This window comes from Patiria miniata, unplaced genomic scaffold, assembly GCF_015706575.1.
Source record: "Patiria miniata isolate m_02_andy unplaced genomic scaffold, ASM1570657v1 HiC_scaffold_20, whole genome shotgun sequence".
Classification (NCBI taxonomy): Eukaryota; Metazoa; Echinodermata; class Asteroidea; order Valvatida; family Asterinidae; genus Patiria; species Patiria miniata.
Genome location: NW_024037059.1, coordinates 14,754,663 through 14,778,347, shown reverse-complemented (window position 1 = coordinate 14,778,347; position 23,685 = coordinate 14,754,663). Strand labels below are relative to the sequence as shown.

The 23,685-nt window shown below is 42.0% G+C and overlaps 1 protein-coding gene across 1 annotated transcript; it reads left to right on the top strand.

Moving 5' to 3' along the window:
• The first annotated feature begins 20,908 nt into the window (after window positions 1-20,908).
• LOC119727861 lies at window positions 20,909-22,904 on the top strand. Its single transcript, XM_038199935.1, has 2 exons — window positions 20,909-22,051; window positions 22,369-22,904. Exons 1-2 carry the CDS (start codon window positions 20,980-20,982, stop codon window positions 22,902-22,904), a joined length of 1,608 nt encoding a protein of 535 aa, XP_038055863.1. The 5' UTR covers window positions 20,909-20,979.
• The last annotated feature ends 781 nt before the right edge of the window (window positions 22,905-23,685 follow it).

Genomic DNA, 23,685 nt, shown 5'->3' with positions numbered 1-23,685 from the left:
GTATCTGTATTCCATGATAAAGTCGGTAAGGATTTATCGGATAGAGTGAGCAATTTTTCAGGTGAGTTGAAAACATCTTTTGTCTCTCGAAGTTTGAAATCGCAGGATAAGTGGCCATCACATTTGTACATATAAAGGTCAAGTCATGTTATTTCTTATAAGTTTTTAAATTTCACTTCTTTTCACATTTTACTGTCAAGTCATGTTCTAATTTATCATTTCGCAGAACAATTATGGAACCTTGGAACCGCTTTGCGACTGCTGAAGAAGAACCCGCCGACTTCTATCGTCTTGTACTGACGAAGGTCTTAGATGATCTCATGGATCAGATTGGTGGTATATCACAGATTGAGGAGGTTAAGATAGCACTGAGAAAGATCTCCCAGATGTACAAAGGGGGACTTTCGATCGCTTCTAGCCAGTGTCGTTCCGACTGGAGTGACCCAGCAAACCGCTGCGCAAACGTCTTCCTTTACTTGATGCAGCACTGTCATCTAGTGTACTTCTCCCTTCAGTACACATCAAGGATCTTCAGCAGTTGGCGCAGCAGGAGTAACTTGAAGGTTTGCAGCATCGGAGGTGGACCTGGGTCAGACCTGGTTGGCTTGACAACCTTCCTCCGCACGCACGGCATATTCCCGCCTTCCTTGGAATGCCGTGTCTTGGACTTGTACCCCGACTGGAAAGACACTTGGGACACGATATACCAGTGTGTTCCTGAGTATTTTGGAGTAGCATACGAAAGATGCGACATTGTCAGAGATGCGGGCCTTACCACTCCTACTCGTCAATTCATCCGACAGGCTGACATGCTGACCTTGGTGAAGTTCTTCTCCGCAGTATCCGTTTTCTTCCGAGAAGACCCAGGGCGTGGCAATTTCCTTCGATCAATTCTCTGTGAAGTAAAGCAGGGCTGCTTCGTGCTGTACATTGACAACAAACATGATAGCGACACTCAGTTTGAGCGAGATTTTGCATCTCAAGTTGGACTGGTTAAGGTGTTCGAATTCCGAGGCAAACCCGCCTTACCTTTTGGACAGTACTCCAGCACCGTGAGGAGATACCATGACGAACTACAATGCTGGCCATTGAGTAGCTGCAATGTCTTGATCCAGCTTTACGAAAAGTTGGCGGTTCAGTCGGCTGGTCGACCGGGCACCATCTCCCAGGTCCATCAAACCCAAATCCCACCTCAACATTTTGGTTCGTCGGTAATTGACTGGTTTCAGCTTGGTTTACACTGCCGGGGAAACCCGGACGGTCGTCCCAGCAGCTCGTCCCAGCATCGGTACAGTTCATTCCCTGCACAGCGTATACTTTCAACCCCTTCCCCATCACCGGACTTATATGCCAGCCAGAGACGAGTGCCAACGTCGCCGGGTGTCTATGAAAACAACACTTTCCCTCAGTCAGAAGGCATTTCTCGCCCTTCAGCGCCACAACAGACCTGCTCGTACATGAGGCAAGTACCGATTTCATCTCATGCGCCACATGTTGGTTACACTTCAAGTAATACGTTTATGCAACATGGGGTCATTCCTCGCGTGAAGCAAGGACCGCAACTATTTCCCCCTTCTGGCAAGATAACCTTTCCAACAAGTGCATCCTATCGACCTCAACCTGCTGGTCCTTGTTTGCCAAAGACGACGAAAGACCCAGACTCACCATTTAATCAAATCCCAACTTTTTACTCATCAAGAGGTATCACAATGTTAAAGCATCCCTTCAGAAGCAACGAGGACAACCGCGACAACAACAGTGACAGTGATAATAGTGAAGACAGCGACAGTGGCAACAGCAATGATGCCGCTGAGGACAACGGCTTAGATGCAGACGACCGCAACGACAGCAACGATGATGACGATGACAGTGACGGCAGCTTTGATGATGGGGATGATGATGATGAAAATGAAGATGGTGACAATGATGCATATGACAGCAACAACAGCTGTGATAGACATGACTACGGAATCTACGATGATGATATAGTGATGACAGCAATGTTGCTCTGAACAGTGGGGATGACGATGATGGTGATGACAGCAATGTTACCAACAACAGTGACAATCATGACGATGACAATGACGATGATGCATATGACAGCAATAACAGCTGTGATGGCTATGACTACGGCATCTACGACGATGACGAGGATGGTGGTGACAGCGATATTGCTAACAACAGTGGGGATGACGATGATGGTGATGACAGCAATGTTGCCAGCAACAGTGGGGATAATGACAATGACAATAACTATGGTGCCGATGATACATATGGCAGTAATAACAGCTGCGATGGACATGACTACAGCATCTACGACGATGATAATAGTGATGACAGCAATGTTGCTACGAACAGTGGGGATGACGATGATGGTGATGACAGCAATGTTACCAACAACAGTGACAATCATGACGATGACAATGACGATGATGCATATGACAGCAACAACAGCTGTGATGGTTATGATTACGGCATCTATGACGATGACGAGGATGGTGATGACAGCAATGTTACTAACAACAGTGACAATTGTGATGATGACAATGGCGATGGTAACGATGATGCATATGACAGCAACAACAGCTGCGATGGCTATGACTACGGCATCTACGATGATGATGGTGATGACAGCATTGTCGCAAACAACAGTGGGATCGATGACGATGATGATGGTGATGACAGCAATGTTGCTAACAACAGTGACAATTATGACGATGACAATGACGATGGTAACCATTATGCATATGACAGCAACAACAGCTGCGATGGCTATGACTACGGCATCTATAATGATGACGATGATGGTGATGACAGCATTGTTGCTAACAACTGTGGAAATGACGATGATGATGGTAATGACAGCAATGTTTCTAACAACAGTGACAATTATGATGATGACAATGACGATAGTGACGACAGCAAATATGACAACAACAGCTGTGATGGCTTCAAGTACGGCATCTACGACAATGACGAATGTGACACTGACAACAGCAACAACGTTGGGAATCATCACGATGACAATGACAGTGGCGATGAAGGTGACTATGGCAGCAACAAAAGCTATGATGGCTATATGACGGGGATGACTGCGATGACTATGGCTGTGACAACAGTTACTATGGCAACAACGACTATGACTGCAACGACAGCTACTATGGCAACGACGACTATGACAGCAACGACTCGTGGGATGAATAGCACCACATACTTTCCGATAGTGCCCATGACCAAACACTAGCAACAGCGAACCTCATGGGAAGATTGTGTCCAGCACCCCCCCCCCCCCTCCCTTCCGCGCATCGATTTTACGGAGCCCCGGTTGACCGGGGAAAAAAACCTGTGTACCTTCTGGCATGGATTTTCTGTCGGCAAATCTCCCCCCGGCCCCCCCCCCCTCACCCCTTCAAAGTTGTCTAGCAAAGCTCCTGTGTATTATGACAGCAACGACCGTTAAGGTACGATGGTAATGACGGTGACGACAGCGATGATGGTTGCGACAATTATTATAGCAACGAAAGCTTCGGTGGCTACGACAACTACGACAGCTACGATGCGGCTTATGAAGGGCGAAACTGTACAATTGTATACGGAAAGATAAATACAGATGTGGCTTTCTCAAGTAATCTTTCATGTGATTTGTTCACTTTTCGTTTTATAGACGTGTCCATTTCTCGTAATTGTATTACATCTTTTATGATAAAATATTTTGTAATAATTGCTTGAAAATTGACGTTAACTTTTGTCAGGACAGTTGTTGCTGAAAAAAATATTTTCTTAGAAAACACTAACGACTAATTCAACAACGATTTGCGCTTTGTAACTTATTTACCCCAGAAAAGTAAGCGATTACACAGGTTAACCATATTACGTTAAGTTTTCCTTTGGAACTTCAATTTATTGTATTATTTAATCAAAATCAAAATCAATATCTAAATTCTGTGCATATAAAAGATGCGACGTTGTCAGAGATACGAGAATTACCACCCCTACTCATTGATACATCCGACAGGCTGACATGCTCACCTTGGTGAAGATTTTCTCTACAGTGTCTGCTTTCTTCCGAGAAAACCCACGGCGTTGCGATTTCCTTCGATCAATTCTCCGTGAAATAAAGCAGGGCTGCTTCGTGCTGTACATTGACAATCAACACGGCAGCGACACTCAATTTGAGCGGAAGTTCGCATCCCCAGTTGGACTGGTCAAGGTGTATGAATTCCGAGGCAAAGCCCCCTTACCTTTCGGATGGTATTCCAAGACCGTAAAAAAATACTCTCACGTACGCTCTAGATTGTTATCCGATGCGTAGCTGCAATGTCGTGATGCAGCTTTATGAAGCGATTCATCCGGTTAGTCACCGTACCTAGGCGCCATCTCCCAGGACCATGGGCATAAATTTCTGGGGGATGGGGAGGACGAATCTCCCACACTTTTTGACCGGGGGGGGGGGGGGTGGGCATTGCCCCCAGTGTTTTGATGAGAAACAAAATAGGCCGATTTTTAGATTATTTCGTAACTTTCCTAGGGTCCACACTTTATTTAATAGATTGAAAACGAAAGACAAAAAGTACAAATTTAACGCCTTCGATGCACTGTTTTTACGTACGAATATGATTTTGAATTTTTGAGTTCTGATTGTTGATTTCATTTTTGATTGCACAAACGTATAAACGCATTCTTTGTATGCACTTAATTCACCGTAGTGAAACCTGTGTAGTGATGTAATAGTTTTACAATAGTAATAATAGTCATTTGATAATTTCGTCAGTTGGCCTAATATTCATGCAAATACGAGAGCATAACACATTGTCTTCATTTATTAGATCTAAATCTGTGCTGTTCTACGAAGTTGACAAACTTGGTTGCCATAGAAATATTTTATCTCATTGTTGTGTTTGCAATTATACGTATATTATGTAGTCATTTGTCATGTGTGTGTCCTATAATGCAAGCCAGTTTTAAACTGTTTCGGTATACAGTGGGTAAAAAAAAATGTAATAAATTAAATATAATAGTTGGCCTAATATTCATGCAAATACGAGAGCATAACACTTTGTCTTCATTTATTAGATCTATATCTGTGCTGTTCTACGGAGTTGACAAACTTGGTTGCCATAGAAATATTTTATCTCATTGTTGTGTTTGCAATTGTACGTATATTATGTAGTCATTTGTCATGTATGTGCCCTATAAAGCAAGCCAGTTTTAAACTGTTTCGGTATACAGTGGGTAAAAAAATGTTATAAATTAAATTTAAAAAAATACCTTGGCCTGTTCTACCATTATTAATTTGCATTTTAAGCTGTCTACTAGGCAATAGTCATTACCCATTATAGAGTTTTATTTGCCCCCAAAAGTATAACGTTAAAGTAAAACATGCACACCATTAATAAGTGAAGACGCACTGTATAAGGAGCATACAGCACCGCTGTCTATTACTCGATTACTAGCATCTTGAACCGAGATTAATTTAGCGCCAGTGACCATGAACCTAGGACTCTCAAAACCTTGGTAGCTTTTCTTGCTCCATTGGTTCTTTTGTTGGTTAATACACACGCGCGCGCTGGCGTCATAAAACAACATGGTCAATGCATGTGATTCACCATGACGGTTCACCATGTCATTGTGGCCGATATTTTTACAAAATACAAATTGTGTTAAATGTGAAGCCGTATTAGGATGCACATACAACGTGTTTTCTCCGCCATTCCATTAGTTGGACGAAAAATCCATCCAAACCATAGTGTAACCACGGTTCACTGTTGTAAATTATATAAGAAGCAGAGTCACTCACTTCCTTTATATATTGGTCTGGATGGATCACCGATTAATTTTTCGGCAGAATAACGGACTTAGTGAATACAAACCAATTAAAACAGATTGTATTTTGTTTGCGTATCGCATAAGAGCCTTTCAAGTTCAACACAAACTGTATTTTGTACAGTTATTGGCCAAAATGGCATGGTGAACCGTCATGGTGAACCGTTACGATGCACGCTACACTAAGTTGGGATGGCCTCTTAATTATTGTCGCCGGTACTTTAGGTGGTCTATTGGTTAAGACATGTGCTCAATTCAACAAAGCAGGGATCGTGGTGGGTTCGAATCTCACCGGAGATAAATACATGCAGATTATTTCCCTGCAGCACTCGGGAAGTAAAAAGTATACCCTGATTACCACCCATACGTGTTAGGGAAAACACGACAAAATATATATGTATTTGTTATTTCGATTTTACTATCAATAAGTATTATCTTGCCCAAATACGTGTTCCTTCATTCAACCTTCGGCCGCCATTTCACAGTTTGGAAACAAAACTAAAGAAAACAGCCCCTGAAACGGCATATCATGCACATTTGGAACTATGAAGAAATTCAGACATGTAGACTTTCAATGATTGCATAAACATTCAATAGATATTAGGGCGTGGAGTTATGTGGTTCTAAAAAACAAATTGGATATTATTGGACATAATTATGCTCTGTTCGTAATATGCTTCTTCCACTTACAATTTATTTTTTTAACTGTCACGTCATTTTCAAATACGAATACATCGCCAAAAACCTTTTACCAATTGGTTAGGCCCAAAAAAAATAAGTATCCGGTTTCTGGTATGGAGCTTGCCCAAAAAGTGGTGCGGCGACGTGGCTTTTTTTTTTTTACCTGTTTTTTTTTGCTTCAAATGTCGGCTGATGACTGCAAATGGTGCCCGATTAAACTTCGTGCAAATATATGGGAGTCCAGAGAGGTCACATCAAGCTTATTCTCAATCATAACCCCATCTAAAAACACGTTAAAATTGTGCAGCAGCAGGATTCCAGTTAAACCAGTGAGTTTGGCGGTTTGAGACATCATCTTTCATTGAAAAAAAAAACCTTTTTCATTTTGCCGATGCGCATGGCTATGGCGACGCGCGCGCATACCAGAAACCGGAGACTTTTTTTTGTGTCTTATGGATGGAACCTTGATTTCGCGGACTGAACTCACGAGAGCCACTGTTGTCGTAACTGTAAAGTGATGTCCAACATAGAATCATGTCCTCATATTTGAGCAAATCAAAACAACATGATTCAAATCGATTTACTCGACACGGATGCATGAGGATCCCGACTGACAGACGACGATATACGTACATGGATATCCCCGCGAGTGCCTCACCATAATTAGCGTATACACCGATCTCAAAAACGGTCCATCAGATTGGCATAACTTTGGATGTCCAAACTCATAACTCCTTTGTTCTAACAAAGCTGCCCATTCTGTTGTGACTAAGATGGGGGAAACTGATGCCATTCAAATATCAGCCTGAAATCAATCAATCGTTGTAGAAAAGCGATAAGGACACTTTTTGTGCACAAGAAAGTAGGCCAATAGTACAAAACTTTTATGCAGATTCAAGTTTTCCTACATTTAAATTATTGATTATATATACCAACCTTAACCTGATGAATTTTAAAACGCAGCATTTGAATGGACTAGACAGACAAAAATCGTTTAGCAGCATGTAACTTATATGAATTCGAATCGGCTATTTTCCTCTGTTGGTATGGCTGTTGTCATATCTACGACGCTTTTATTGTCCCCCACCCGTTTTTTTTATGCCCTTTTAATCTACATGATTTCGACCTGTGTATTTTATGGGTTAACATAATCGAAGCGGCTATAGTATGTACGTACACGCCACGTCTATAGCTAGCTATACACAATGTTCATTTTTTTTCCAGTTGGTTTTTTTTTTTATAAAAAAATACTGCAAGTACAAGAGGGTCAGAGTTGAAAGCTGAGGTAATTTCCCCGATGAGAAACACCGTGTTTGCAAATAAAGGAGGCTGTAAGATATATACATGTACAGCTTTACAAACTGAGTGGTGCAATGAAGCGTTCATTCGCGCTATTGTTACTGGCAAAAAAAAATTCTAAGCGAAGTATGTATAATCACGTAAATAATAAAAATAACGATATAAATACACCATGATTCATCACAGGTATTCGGGAAACGATGAGAAATAACCGAATGGCATTGCAACATTATGTGCTGCGTTTAACAGGAAATTTTGGCTTTATAAAAGTACTACTGGAAAGAAGTGTAGTTTTACGTGAGATCTGTATTCCGTAGCAACATCGGTCAGGATACATTGAAAAAGAACAACTTTCAGGTGAGTTGAATGAACCTCTTAATCTCACCAATTTCTAAATTTCCCAATATGATGATGCCCCTCTTCATTGTATCTGATGAAGTACTTGTCACTACGAAAACTTATGTAAAATGTCGATCTATGGTTAATCATTTAAAGTGCTACTTACTTTTTTATTTGATTCTGCCTGACTTATACGACTGCCCACCACTTTAGATTACCAAAGAGTGAAAGGTAACTTGGGATAACACGATTTAGAGATATAAATCACTATAAGTTTAGATTGAATACTGGTTGGCGTTTTCGAGATATTTTCGAGCCACAATCAATCAACCATGGTCCCTAGTTATAGTTTCAGCGGTGGGAGTGAAGTTTCAGTCGAATCAAGTGAATTTTAAATCTTTGGAATTAAGAGAGTTGTCTCTCGAATTTGAAATTATATGGAGTCTGAAGTCTCAGCATAAGTCTATTTGTACAAGTAAATTCATGTCGTAGTGTAAATTATAAAACATTGTTTCACAGGATGGAACAACCTGCCGACTTCTATCGTCTTGTACTGACAGCGGTTTTAGATGATCTCATGAAACAGGCTGGTGGTCTATCGAAGATTGAAAAGGTCAAGGAGGCATTGAAAAATATCTCCAAAATGTACACGGAGGACCTTTCGAAGGCTTCTAGGCAGTCGCGTCCCAACTGGAGTGACCCAGTAAATCGCTTTGCCTACGTCTTCGTGTACTTGATGCAACATTGTCATCTTGTGTCCTTCTCGCTTGAACAGTGCAAATCAAGGATCTTAAACAGTTGGAAAGACAAGAGTAACTAGAAGGTTTGCAGCATCGGAGGCGGGCCTGGGTCGGACCTGGTTGGCTTGACAACCTTCCTCCGTAAGAAAGGAATCTTCTCGCCTTCCTTGGAATGCCTTGTCTTGGATCTGTACCCCGACTGGAAAGCCACATGGGACACGATACATCAGTGTATTCCTAATAAGGAAAAGGTTACAGTAGCATATGAAGAATGCGACCTTGTCGAAAAGGCGAGCCTTATTACTACATGTACTCGTCAATTCATCGGACAGGCTGACATGCTTACCTTGGTGAAGGTCTTCTCTGCAGTATCCGCTTTCTTCAAACAAAAAAAAGACCACTGGCGTGGCGATCTCCTTCGATCGATTCTCAAAGGAATAAAGCCGGGCTGCTTCGTGCTGTACATTGACAACGCCGGTGTAGGCACTCGGTTTGAGCAAGAGTTTGCACTCCCAGTTGGACTGGTCAGGGAGTCCAATTTAGCATGCGAAGTCAAGTTTCCTTTTGGAAATTACTCCAGCACCGTGAAGAAATACCATGACGACCTGACGTGCTGGCCACTAAGTAGTTGCAATGTCTTGATCCAAGTTTACAAAAAGGCGGAAGTTCAGCCGGCCAGTCGGGGAGTCAGCCAGCCAGTCTCCCAGGTCCAACCTACCGAACACGTTCGAAACCAAAGTACCGACTCCAACTCTACATCACTGGCTGGAAACTCTGAGACGTCCACAGGTTCACAAGATCTGTCAATGGGGTTACAAGATCTCTCACTTCAGGATGATGAAAATACACTATCCGAGAGCTCTCACCTTAGACGTACATCATTAGTGGAACCTGACGAACCAGAGAATTTGTCTGATACCAGTTCCGATTAGCTTCACGAGGCCCACTCCGACCGGTCATACAATGTCCACCGGGACTATGGATTCTGGAAACAAGTGCATGATGCATCAGCACATGGAAGTCACTCACGCGAAAATATGACGCTGTGAGATTGGGCACATGAATATTATAGGCAGTGTTCGAGTTTTTGAGAGTGTTGTTTTTATTGTCGGGATCAAGCAGTTTAGAACAGTGCTTTTCTCAGTCTTCAGCACAGTGTCTGTTTGTATTGCCTACGACCAAAAATAAGCAGAAATAAGGTAACTTTTTAGTTAAAAAGGATATCCATTTGCTTTGCAAGTCTTTTTATGCAGGATTTTTAACTCAGCACATCTTCGCATATTGAAAAACGATTCCGAATATATTTTAATCTGGTATTGTCTTTAAATTGTGCGTCGATTTATTAAGCAAAGTGTTATAAGTAAGTTAATACTTTCAATTTTATCAGGAGCCCCTGTTTGTTTGGTGTTTTCCCTGTCAATATTTTGTAAAATAAAAATTGCTTTTCTTGTCTTTTCTTTATTTTTTTAAATAATTTCTTTGCACCTCTTTTCCATGTTCATGTTCGACTCGGTATAGTTCTGTCTGCATCAACGCAGCTTAATATACGCGACACAATGATTTTGAAATTGACCTTATGCAATAAGACGGAGACAAAGGGCAATGCTTTGTTTTGCAGGGATAACATGAGTAAACCTGTGCATTCACTGTAACAAAATTGACAACATTGAAATAAAAAGGAAACCCTCTGAGACACCTGCAACGCATAAGCTTTATTATCAAACTGTTATCCAATAATAGGGCCTATACACAGTAAATACACGGGGTCCAAGTTTTGAGCCGAGGTATTTTCCCGATGAGAATGTTACGCATATGATAATTGCATGACATTGCACTCTACTTTACGGAGCAGTTTTGTGATATAATGTAAAAAACTTCATTATTGCGATGACAATGCATTTTCTCATAGTTTTTGTTAAATTGGCCTACTTGTTTTGATAACGACTTTATAGTTATCTTACGTCAGGACAGTTGTTGCTGACAAACTTTTTTCTTAGAAAAACACTAACCACTAATTCATCAAAATATTCATATCAAGACTTTTTATGTCACATAGCCACAACTCGACAAAATAACGGTAAATTTGTTATGGAATGTTAAATGTGAGCAAATAGCAACACATAAAAATATGATTTCATTTCTGATTTCTGATTTTTAATTTCATTTTTGATCGCAGAATGTATACACATATTTTGTGTTCACTTAATGCACCTTAGTAAAAGCCTGTGTAGCGACGTTGTTGTAGTTTTACAATAGTAACAATAGTTGTTTAACAGTATCAAGTCAGTAATAATCCTGCAAATATGTTAGCATTTCTATTGTCTTCATGTATTACATCTAAATCTGTGCTGATCTAAGGAGTTGACAAACTTGGTTGACATAGAAATAAGGAGCCGGATGGGAAAATCCCCGTGTTTTCTCCTACAATTGTTACTTTCACACCTCCTTTAATCAGCAAATCATAAGCCTTAATTGTTTGATTGCACAATGTATATATATGTACCCACCTTTTCACCTTAGTTCACCTTAGCAATGTTGTTAATAGTTGTAATAGTTTTTTTTTTTTTTAATAGTTATGCATTAATTCCATGTGCTTTTATTGTATTGTATTTGTCATTATTGTTCGTGTATGTAATCATTTTGTAATGTATGTAGGGCCCTAATGGAAATCTGTTTTGAACTGTTTGGGTAAACACTGGGTAAAGAAATGTAATAAATTAAATATAGAATACCTTGGCCTATTCTGCCCTTTGTTTATTCATTTGCATTTTATGCTGCCAACTAGGCAATAGTCATTACCAATTATAGAGGTTTTTTTGCAAAAAAAACCACCCCAAAGTATATAGAGTTAAAGACAACTTGCAAGCAATGCGTGTGAAGGCGCACTGCATGGAGCATACAGCGCGCGCCGCTATATATTACTCGATCTTGAACCAAATAAAGGCCTTGGTTGCTTTTCTTTCTCGATTATTCTTTAGTTGGTTGGTCAATTGCACAAAAAGGCCAGATTCTGTCCATGTGTCTCTTTGTTACCCTCCCGTTCAGCTAAGACTTCTGATGTTTGCGTAGAAATTTAATAGAAATTAGCGCTTGGAAGCACCATGAAGACCGAGTCAAATTTATTTTATGACGTTCTGAAGAGACTCGGTTTGATAACTGGATGTAATTGTGCTCTGTCCGTAATAAGCAAATTATTCAAATTTGGCAAACATATACTAATTCGAAATTCCTGCGCATCGGCTATTTTCATCTGTTGGTATGGCTGTCCCCCCCCCCCCCCCCATTTGTATGCCCTTAATCTACATGGAATTCGACCTGTGTATTTTAATGCTCTACGTCGTTGCGGCTATTATGCACGTACATGCGTCTAATGGCAATTATTATTAACATACACAATGTTCAAGTTTTATCAATGATTATCAAAGATACTGCAAATACAAGAGGGTCAAAGTTAAAAGCTGAGGTAATTTTCCCGATGAGAAATACTGTTTTTGCAAATAGGCAAGGCTATAGAAATTAGCTTTACAAACCGAGTGGTGCAATGTAGCGTTCATTCGCGGGATTAGTCCTGTCAAAATAATATATCATAAGCGCAGTAAGTACACCCGCGTAAAAATACTGATAATAATAATGATATAAATACACCATGATTCATCGGGACTCCCCCACATTTATGCAACAAATGATGAGAAATTTCCGAAAGTACACAAAAACCACTGGAAAGCAAGTGTAGTTGTACGGAAGATGTGTATTCCATAAAAAGGTTCGTCAGGATATATCGAAAAGAGCAACTTTACAGGTGAGTTGAATAAATCTCTTTATCTCACAAATTTCCAAAAGAGTGAAATTTAACTAGGGACTAGACGATATAGAGTAAAATTCACTCGAATTTTTGATTTAACACTAGTTGGCCAGACATTGCCAGTGAAATTTATATAATCGATCAACCATGGTTCCTAGTTTTAGTGAATTTTCACTCGAATCAAGTGATTTTTTTACTCATTGGAATTAAAAGCATTGTCTCTCGAATTGGAAATTATGGGGTGTGAAGTCTCTGGATAAGCCTGTATATCTAGAAGTAATTCATGTCGTAATGTAAGTTCCAAAATATTGTTTCACAGGATGGAACCTTGGAACCGTTGTGCGACAGATGCTCAAGAAGAACCCGCCGACTTCTATCGTCTTGTACTGACAAAGGTCTTAGATGATCTCATGGATCAGGTTGGTGGTATATCGCAGATTGAGGAGGTTAAGATGGCATTGAGAAAGATCTCCCAGATGTACAAAGGGGGCCTTTCCATCGCTTCTAGCCAGTGTCGTTCCGACTGGAGTGACCCAGCAAACCGCTGCGCCTACGTCTTCCTGTACTTGATGCAGCACTGTCATCTTGTGTACTTCTCGCTTGAACAGTGCACATCAAGGATCTTGAACAGTTGGCGCAACAAGAGTAATTTGAAGGTTTGCAGCATCGGAGGCGGGCCTGGGTCGGACCTGGTTGGCTTGACAACCTTCCTCCGTACGAAAGGAATCTTCTCGCCTTCCTTGGAATGCCGAGTCTTGGACTTGTACCCCAACTGGAAAGACACATGGGACACGATATACCAGTGGGTTCCTGAGTATTTTGTAGTAGCATATGAAAGATGCGACATTGTCAGCGATGCGGGCCTTACCACTCCTACTCGTAAATTCATCCGACAGGCTGACATGCTGACCTTGGTGAAGTTCTTCTCCGCAGTTTCAGCTTTCTTCCGAGCCGACCCTGGACGTGGAGATCTCCTTCGATCAATTCTGCGTGAAATAAAGCTGGGGTGCTTCGTGTTGTACATTGACAACGAGCACAATAGCGACACTCAGTTTGAGCGAGAGTTTGCATCCCCAGTTGGACTGGTTAAGGTGTTCGAATTCCGAGGCAAACCCGCCTTACCTTTTGGACAGTACTCCAGCACCGTGAAGAATTACTGTCGCACCCTAGATTTCACTCCAATGCGTAGCTGTAATGTCTTGATCCAACAATACGAAAAGTTGGCGGTTCAGCCGGCCAGTCGACCGGGCACCATCTCCCAGGTCCATCAAACCCAAATCCCACCTCAACATTTTGGTTCGTCTGTAATTGACCGGGTTCAGCCTGGTTTACACCGCCGGGTAAACCTTGACGATCGTCCCAGCAGCTCGTCCCAGCCTCGTTACAGTTCATTCCCTGCACAACGTATACTTACAGCTCATTCCCCATCACCGGACTTCTATACTAACCAATCGCGAGTGCCCACGTCGCCGGTCATCCATGGAATCAACACTTTTCCTCAGTCAGGAACAGTTTCTCACCGTGCAGTGCCGCAACAGAGCGACTCGTACACGATTCCATCTCATCATGAGCCACGTTTTGGTAACTCTTTGTCAAGTTCCACGACTTTGACACATCGGGAAATTTCACCCGTGAAGCAATTTCCCCCTTCTGGCAATTCAAGCTTTCCAACAGGTGCATCTTATCAAGCTCAATCTGCTGTTCCTTGTTTTCCAAAGGCGACTGCTCACCCAAACTCACCCTTCAATCAAGTTCCAAAGGCAACTGCCAAGTTGAACCCAAATTCACCCTTCAATCAAGTTCCAAAGGCGACTGCCTACCCAAATTCACCCTTCAATCAAGTTCCAAAGGCGACTGCCTACCCAAATTCACCCTTCAATCAAGTTCCGAAGGCGACTGCCTACCCAAACTCACCCTTCAATCAAGTTCCAAAGGCGACTGCCTACCCGAATTCACCCTTCAATCAAGTTCCAAAGGCGACTGCCCACCCAAATTCACCCTTCAATCAAGTTCCAAAGGCGACTGCCTACCCAAACTCACCCTTCAATCAAGTTCCAAAGGCGACTGCCCACCCAAACTCACCCTTCAATCAAGTTCCAAAGGCAACTGCCTACCCCTTCACTCAAGTTCCAAAGGCGACTGCCCACCCAAACTTACCCTTCAATCTAGTTCCAAAGGCGACTGCCCATCCAAACCAACCCTTCACTCAAGTTCCAAAGGCGACTGCCCACCAAAATTTACCCTTCACTCAAGTTCCAAAGGCGACTGCCCACCGTAACTCACCCTTCAATCAAGTTCCAACCCCAGATCTCTACCCAAGAAATACTTCGAACTCAGTCCTTGGTTCACACGTTGAGTTAAGTCAAACGTCAATTCCGGAGCAAAGAAGCCTTCCCTCGCCGGTGAAACCTTTTGATTCCTCATCTGAGAGGTACCAAAAAGGACACGGAGACGACCCTGGTGCTTTCGAAAACAGCTCTAAATCAGTTAAAAGTACAGAGGATTTCTTCGAAAGAAGCATGAAGTTGACCTCAGCTCTATACCCAAGAAGCACCCCGGAATCAGCGCAAGGTTCGCAAGATGAGTTACGTCAAATGTCAATTCCGGAGCAAAGAAGTCTTCCCTCGCCGGTGAAACCTTTTGATTCCCCATCTAAGAGGTACCAAAAAGGACACGGAGACGGCCTTGATGCTTTCGGAAGCAGCTCTAAATCAGTTAAAAGTACAGAGGATCTCTTCGACAGAAGTATGAAGTTGACCTCAGCTCTATACCCAAGAAGCACTCCGAAATCAGAACAAGGTTCGCAAGATGAGTTTAGTAAAAAGTCAATTCCGAAGCAAAGAAGCCTTCCCTCGCCGGTGAAACCTTTTGATTCCTCATCTGAGAGGTACCAAAAAGGACACGGAGACGACCCTGGTGCTTTCGAAAACAGCTCTAAATCAGTTAAAAGTACAGCGGATCTATTCGACAGAAGCATGAAGTTGACCTCAGCTCTATACCCAAGAAGCACTCCGAAATCAGTACATGGTTTGCAAGATGAGTTAAGTCAAACGTCAATTCCGAAACAAAGAAGTCGTCCGTCGTCGGTGAAACCTTTCGATTCCTCATCTGAGGGGTATCAAAAAGGACACGGAAACGACCCTGGTGCTTTCGGAAGCAGCTCTACATCAGTTAAAAGTACAGAGGATCTCTTCGAAGGAAGCATGAAGTTGACCTCGGCTCTATACCAAAAAAGCACTCCGAAATCAGTACATGGTTTGCAAGATGAGTTAAGTCAAACGTCAATTCCGAAACAAAGAAGTCGTCCGTCGTCGGTGAAACCTTTTGATTCCTCATCCGAGGGGTACCAAAAAGGACATGGAAACGACCCTGGTGCTTTCGGAAGCAGCTCTACATCAGTTAAAAGTACAGAGGATCTCTTCGACAGAAGCATGAAATTGACCTCAGCTCTATACCCAAGAAACACTCCGAAATCAGTACATGGTTTGCAAGATGAGTTAAGTCAAACGTCGATTCCGAAACAAAGAAGTCGTCCCTCGCCGGTGAACCCTTTTGATTCCGCATCTGAGGGGTACCAAAAAGGACACGGAGACGACCTTGATGCTTTCAGAAGCAGCTCTAAATCCGTGACAAGTACAGAGGATCTCTTCGAAGGAAGCATGAAGTTGACCTCAGCTATAAACCCAAAAAGCACTCCGAAATCAGTACAAGGTTCGCATGATGAGGTAAGTCAAACGTCAATTCCGAAGCAAAGAAGCCTTCCCTCGACCACATCTTCCCAGGCAAAGCGAGTGGCAACCTCAGTTTCCGATCCACTTTATGCCTCACATCAGTCATCAATGCGTTCGCCTAGCGTGAAGATGACACCACGGATGAGCATCCCCACAGACAAAGCACCGGGTGACACGTTGTCCACAAACGCTCGAAAGCTGTCAATACTAAGGTTACGGGATCTCTTACTTCTGGATGATGCAAACACACCATCCGAGAGTTCCCACATTAGACGTACATCATCAGTGGAACCTGACGAAAAAGTAGGTCTACCTACAAATACATCGCGGACAACTAGTTCACATCGGCTGGAGCGCCCCGAACCAAAAGTTGCATTTAACACCGCCAGACTGGAGTCTAGCATTCCAAAACACGGCTCAGATAGGTCTGCTGGTCCCAATTGGCCGAGACAATCAATATCTCAAGACAGCCCCAAGTCCGGGCGAGACCTCTTCCGCTGGCCTCCTTCGTATTCTTCTGATACCAGTTCCGATTAGCGGAGGCCCACTCCGACCGGTCAAATGCCATGTCTATTAGCCTAATATTGTGGCTGTGAATTCCGTAAACAAGCTTATAATTCAGTACCCCCTCAACGGCGCTTCTGCGCTCACGCGAAGACGCTACGAGATGATGCACATTAATCTTATAGGCAACTTCTGGGTTTGTAAACGAAAACAATTATTGCGGATATCAATCTGTTTAGGCAGTGCTCTTCTCGGTCTTTATAGCATACTGTCTGTTTATATTGCTCATAACCAAAAATCAACAAATCTTTGTAAGATAAAGCAGAAGCTGGGCCTCTTTTTTGTTGAACAAGTCTCCTTTTACAAATCGTTTACACTGGATTTAAAACCCAGCGCATCCTCATATAAAAATTATTATTTTTAAGCAACCTTTATCTGTGATTAAGTCTTTAAATTGGGAGTCAGTTGATTGAGCAAATGTTCAATTAGCAAATTTTATGTAAATTTTATCAGAATATGTGAACGTTTGGAAGGCACGCTTGTGCTTGGGGCCGTCGGAGTTTGTTTTTGTTTATTATTTTGAAACAGGATAATTATATTTTTGGCTAAAATTGTCAGTGAGGTGGAATTGATGACAACCTGTATCGATTGTGTGAAGGTGAACGATAATTTAGTTACAATTGCGACCAACGATATCCAATAAATTCACGATTGAGTGTGATATAAATTGTAACATTACCGTCACCAATTCCCATTAAGTGAATGACATATTATTTTTTTAGGTCTGCAAATAATAATAAGAGTGATAAATCCATTCAAGAAATACGATTATGAAAATAATTATTAAATCTTCAAACATTTAACTTTTTTTTTTAAATTGAAAGGAAAAACGCTACCTTGAATTTAAAAATATTGACATGTACACTTGACAATAAATAAATAAATAATTGACAACAAATAGCGTATTTCGTGTTTAAAATTGACAAGCAAAACATGAAGAGGCCGAAGGCACAGAAGTTTATTTACATTTCAAAAATGATATTATAATGCAACCGTCATCTATCCAAACGCGTAGGTGATAAATCAAATTTTATAAAATTCAGGCACGGCTCATCGGGGGGGGGGGGGGGGAATAAAAAAAAACAGCTGTGTCAAAAAAATTTAACTGGTAATAATGTCCGCCTGTGCACAAAATACGGACAGAGCAAACTTGGTTAGTGGGTATTTACAAGAACGTCATTCTGTAAAAGTGTGTTAATAATCGTAGGATTTTTAAAGCGCCCCCATTGAAAGTATGGTATGACCCCCCCCCCCCAATCTATTGATTTTCGAAACAAACCTGTCTACATTTCAGATTTTTATGCTGATGAAACCAACCAACCCTGCAAAAATTCCTGGAATCGCCCCTGAAATTTCCAACTAAGAGTGCGATGAAAATATAGAGCTATAATTTAATATAGCTCTATGGATGCAAATCACTTCAAATTAAAAAACGATTGATGGTTTCGATACCCATTTTGGAACTATCGAAACTTCAATGGATGGTTATGTGGGGCAGTTTTAAACTCTTTCGGTATACAGTGGATAAAAAAAATGTAATAAATTAAATATAAAAAAAACACCTTGGCCTGTTCTACCATCTGTTATTAATTTGCATTTTAAGCTGCCAACTAGGCAATAGTCATTACCCATTATAGAGTTTTATTTGCCCCCAAAAGTATAAAGTTAGAGTAAAACATGCACACCATTAATAAGTGAAGACGCACTGTATATAGAGCATACAGCACCGCTATCTATATCTCGATTACTAGCATCTTGAACCAAGACTAATTTAGCGCTAGTGACTATAAACCTCGGACTCACAAGGACTATGTTGCTTTTCTTGCTCCATTGGTTCTTTGGTTGGTTGGTCAATTGCAAAAAAACAACAAAAAAAATCCAGATTCTGCCCAAGTATCTCTTTCTTATTGATTTTTGTTTCTCACAGCTTCTCCCGTTCAGCTAGACTTTCAATGTTTGCATACATATTCAATAGATATTAGGGCGTAGAAGCGCCATGAAGACCAAGTCAAATCTCCTTTGTAATTTTAATTGTGTGGTTCTAAAAAAAATTGGATAACTGGACATAATTATGCTCTGTTCGTAATGTGCTTCTTCCATTTACACAATTCATTTTTTTAACTGTCACGTCCGAAGACGAATACTTCCGCCAAAAGCCTTTTCCTATAATTGGTTATGGATGGAACCTTGATTTCGCGGACTAAACTCACGAGAGCCACTGTTGTCGTAACTGTAAAGTGATCTTCAACATAGAATCATGTCCGCATATTTGAGCAAATCAAAACAACATGATTCATATCGGTTTACTCGACACGGATGACGAACCCGACTGGCAGACGATACGGACAAGGGTAGAACGCGAGTGCTTCACCATAGCGTATACACCAATCTCAACAACGGTCCCAAGGTCACATTGGCATTACATTAGATGTCATAACTCATAACTCCTTTGTTCCTCTCTGTTATCTAATAAAGCTGCCCATTCTGTTGCGACTAAGATGGGGAAAACTGATGCCATTCAAAAATCAGAAATCAATCAATCATTGTAGAAAAGGATATAAGGCCAATTTTGTGTACAAGAAATTAAGTGTTTGCTTTACGAGACTTTTATTACCGGATTTAAATTATCCAACATTATCTCATATAAGATGATTGATTACAGCGATACCAACCTTAACCTGGTGAATTTAAAAACGCAGCATTTAAATGGAACAGACAGTTAAATAAGCAAAATATCATTTTAGCAAGTCAATTTTACATACATGTAACCTTCATACGAATTCGAAATTCCTGCGCATATATTTTTATCTCTTGGTATATGGCTGTTGTATTATCTACGATTCATTTATTGTCCCTCCCCCTGTATTTTATATGCCCTTTTAATCTACATGCTATTCGACCTGTGTATTTTGTACGTTCATGCCACGTCTACAGGCTTACTATTAACAGACACAATGTTCATGTTTTGTCAATAATTGTTATCTAAAAAACTGTAAATACACGAGGGTCAGAGTTGAAAGCTGTGGTAATTTCCCCGATGAGAAATACTGTGTTTGCAAATAAACGAGGCTATTGAGATAAAAAGCTTTACAAACTGAGTGGTGCAATGTAGCGTTCATTCGCGGCGGTATATTGTTCCTGGCAAAAAAATTATAATATAATAATAATGATATAAATACTCCATGATTCATCGGGACTCTCCCACATTTATTCAGGAAATGATGAGAAATAACTGAATGACATTGTAACATGTACTCAGCTTAACGGAACATTTTGGCTTTCTGAAAGTACTACAGGAACTACTGGAAAGCAAGTGTAGTTGTGAGATCCGCTTTCCATAATAAGGGGTCTTCAGGATATATCAAAAAGAGCAACTTTACAGGTGAGTTGAAAAAATCTCTTAAATTCACAAATTTCCAAAAGAGTGAACTTTAACTAGGGACTAGACGATATAGAGTAAAATTCACTCTAATTTTTGATTGAACACTGGTTGGCCAGACGTTTTCAAGTGAAATTTTTACAATCGATTAACCATGGTTCCTCGTTTTAGTCGGTGGTAGTGAATTTTCAGTCGAATCAAGTGATTTTTTTTCTCACTCTTTGGAATTAACAGCATTGTCTCTCTAACTGGAAATTATGGGGTGTGAAGCATGGGCGTCGCCAGAATTTTTTCTAGAGGGGGGCAAAACAAATTTTTGCCAAAAAATGCTTGTATTTCTCAACGCATTCTCGATTTATCAATTTTAGAGGGGGGCAGGGACATTTTGCCCCCCTCCCAACTCATTAAATTTACACCACTTTGTCTTCGCGCCTCTTTTTCTTTTTTTCTTTTTTTCTTTTCTTTTTCTTCCTTTTTTTTTTTTGTTTTTTGTTGCTTTTCCAGGGGGGGGGCCCCCCCCTTACCCTCCCCTCGCGACGCCCATGGTGTGAAGTCTGAGGATAAGTCTATTGTACAAGTAAATTTATGTCGTACTGTAAATTCTAAATATTGTTTCACAGGATGGAACCTTGGAACCGTTTTGCGACAGATGCTCAAGAAGAACCCGCCGACTTCTATCGTCTTGTACTGACAAAGGTCTTAGATGATCTCATGGATCAGGTTGGTGGTATATCGCAGATTGAGGAGGTTAAGATAGCACTGAGAAAGATCTCCCATATGTACAAAGGGGGACTTTCGATCGCTTCTAGCCAGTATCGTTCCGACTGGAGTAACCCAGCAAACCGCTGCGCATACGTCTTCCTTTACTTGATGCAGCATTGTCATCTTGTGTACTTCTCGCTTGAACAGTGCACATCAAGGATCTTGAACAGTTGGCGCAACAAGAGTAACTTGAAGGTTTGCAGCATCGGAGGCGGGCCTGGGTCAGACCTGGTTGGCTTGACAACCTTCCTCCGAACGCACGGCATATTCCCGCCTTCCTTGGAATGCCGTGTCTTGGATCTGTACCCCAACTGGAAAGACACCTGGGACACGATACACCAGTGTATTCCTCAGTATTTCAGAGTAGCATACGAAAGATGCGACGTTGTCAGAGATATGGGCCTTACTGTTACTACTCATCGATTCATCCGACAGGCTGACATGCTTACCTTGGTGAAGCTTTTCTCCGCAGTTTCAGCTTTCTTCCGAGCCGACCCTGGACGTGGAGATCTCCTTCGATCAATTCTGCGTGAGATAAAGCCAGGCTGCTTCGTGCTGTACGTTGACAATCAACACGATATCGACACTCAGTTTGAGAAAGAGTTTGCGTCTCAACTTGGACTGGTTAAGGTGTTTGAATTCCGGGGCAAACCCACCTTACCTTTTGGACAGTACTCCAGCACCGTGAGGAGATACCATGACGAACTACAATGCTGGCCATTGAGTAGCTGCAATGTCTTGATCCAGCTTTACGAAAAGTTGGCGGTTCAGCCGGGCACCATCTCCCAGGTCCATGAAACCCAAATCCCACCTCAACATTTTGGTTCGTCTGTAATTGACCGGGTTCAGCTTGGTTTACACCGCCGGGTAAACATTGACGATCGTCCCAGCAGCTCGTCCCAGCCTCGTTACAGTTCATTTCCTGCACAACGTATGCTTACAGCTCATTCCCCATCACCGGACTTCTATACTAACCAATCGCAAGTGCCCACGTCGCCGGTCATCCATGGAATCAACACTTTTCCTCAGTCAGGAACCGTTTCTCACCGTGCAGTACCAAAACAGAGCGACTCGTCGTACACGATTCCATCTCATCATGAGTCACGTTTTGGTAACTCTTTGTCAAGTTCCATGACTTTGACACATCGGGAAATTTCACCCGTGACGCAATTTCCCCCTTCTGGCAATTCAAGCTTTCCAACAGGTGCGTCTTATCACACTCAATCTGCTGTTCCTTGTTTTCCAAAGGCGACTGCCCACCCAAACTCACCATTCAATCAAGTTCCAAAGACGACTGCCCACCCAAACCCACCCTTCAATCAAGTTCCAAAGGCGACTGTCTACCCAAAGTCACACTTCAATCAAGTTCCAAAGGCGACTGCCCACCCAAACTCACCCTTCAATCAAGTTCCAAAGGCGACTGTCTACCCAAATTCACCCTTCTATCAAGTTCCAAAGGCGACTGCCCAACCAAACCCACCCTTCAATCAAGTTCAAAAGGCGACTGCCCACCCAAACTCACCCTTCAATCAAGTTCCAAAGGCGACTGTCTACCCAAACTCACCCTTCAATCAAGTTCCAAAGACGACTGTCTACCCAAATTCACCCTTTTATCAAGTTCCAAAGGCGACTGCCCACCCAAACTCACCCTTCAATCAAGTTCCAAAGACGACTGCCCACAAAAACTCAACCTTCAACCAAGTTCCAAAGACGACTGTTTACCCAAACTCAGCCTTCAATCAAGTTCCAAAGGCGACTCCCCACCCAAACTCACCCTTCAATAAAATTCCAATTGCGACTGCCCACCCAAATTCACCCTTCAATCAAGTTCCAAAGGCGACTGCTCACCCAAACTCAACCTCCAAAGGTGACTGCTCACCCAAACCAACCCTTCACCCAAGTTCCAAAGGAGACTGCCCACCAACATTCACCCTTCACTCAAGTTCCAAAGGCGACTGCCCACCCAAACTCACCCTTCAATCAAGTTCCAAAGGTGACTGCCCACCCAAACCAACCCTTCACCCAAGTTCCAAAGGAGACTGACCACCAAAAGTCACCCTTCACTCAAGTTCCAAAGGCGACTGCCCACCCAAACTCACCTTTCAATCAAGTTCCAACCCCAGCTCTCTACCCCAGAAATGCTTCGAAATCAGGACTAGGTTCACACGTTGAGTTAAGTCAAACGTCGATTCCGAAGCAAAAAAGCCTTCCCTCACCGGTGAAACCTATTGATTTCTCATCTGAGGGGTACCCAAAAGGACACAGAGACAACCCAGATGCTTTCAGAAGCAGCTCTAAATCAGTTAAAAGTACAGAGGGTCTCTTCGACAGAAGCATGAAGTTGACTTCAGATGTATACCAAAGAAGCACCCCGAAATCAAAACAAGGTTCGCAAGATGAGTTAAGTCAAACGTCAATCCCGAAGCAAAGACGTCGTTCGTCGTTGGTGAAACCTTTTAATTTCTCATCTGAGGGGTACCCAAAAGGACACGGAGACGACCCTGGTGGGTACCCAAAAGGACACGGAGACGACCCTGGTGCTTTCGGAGATAGCTCTAAATCAGT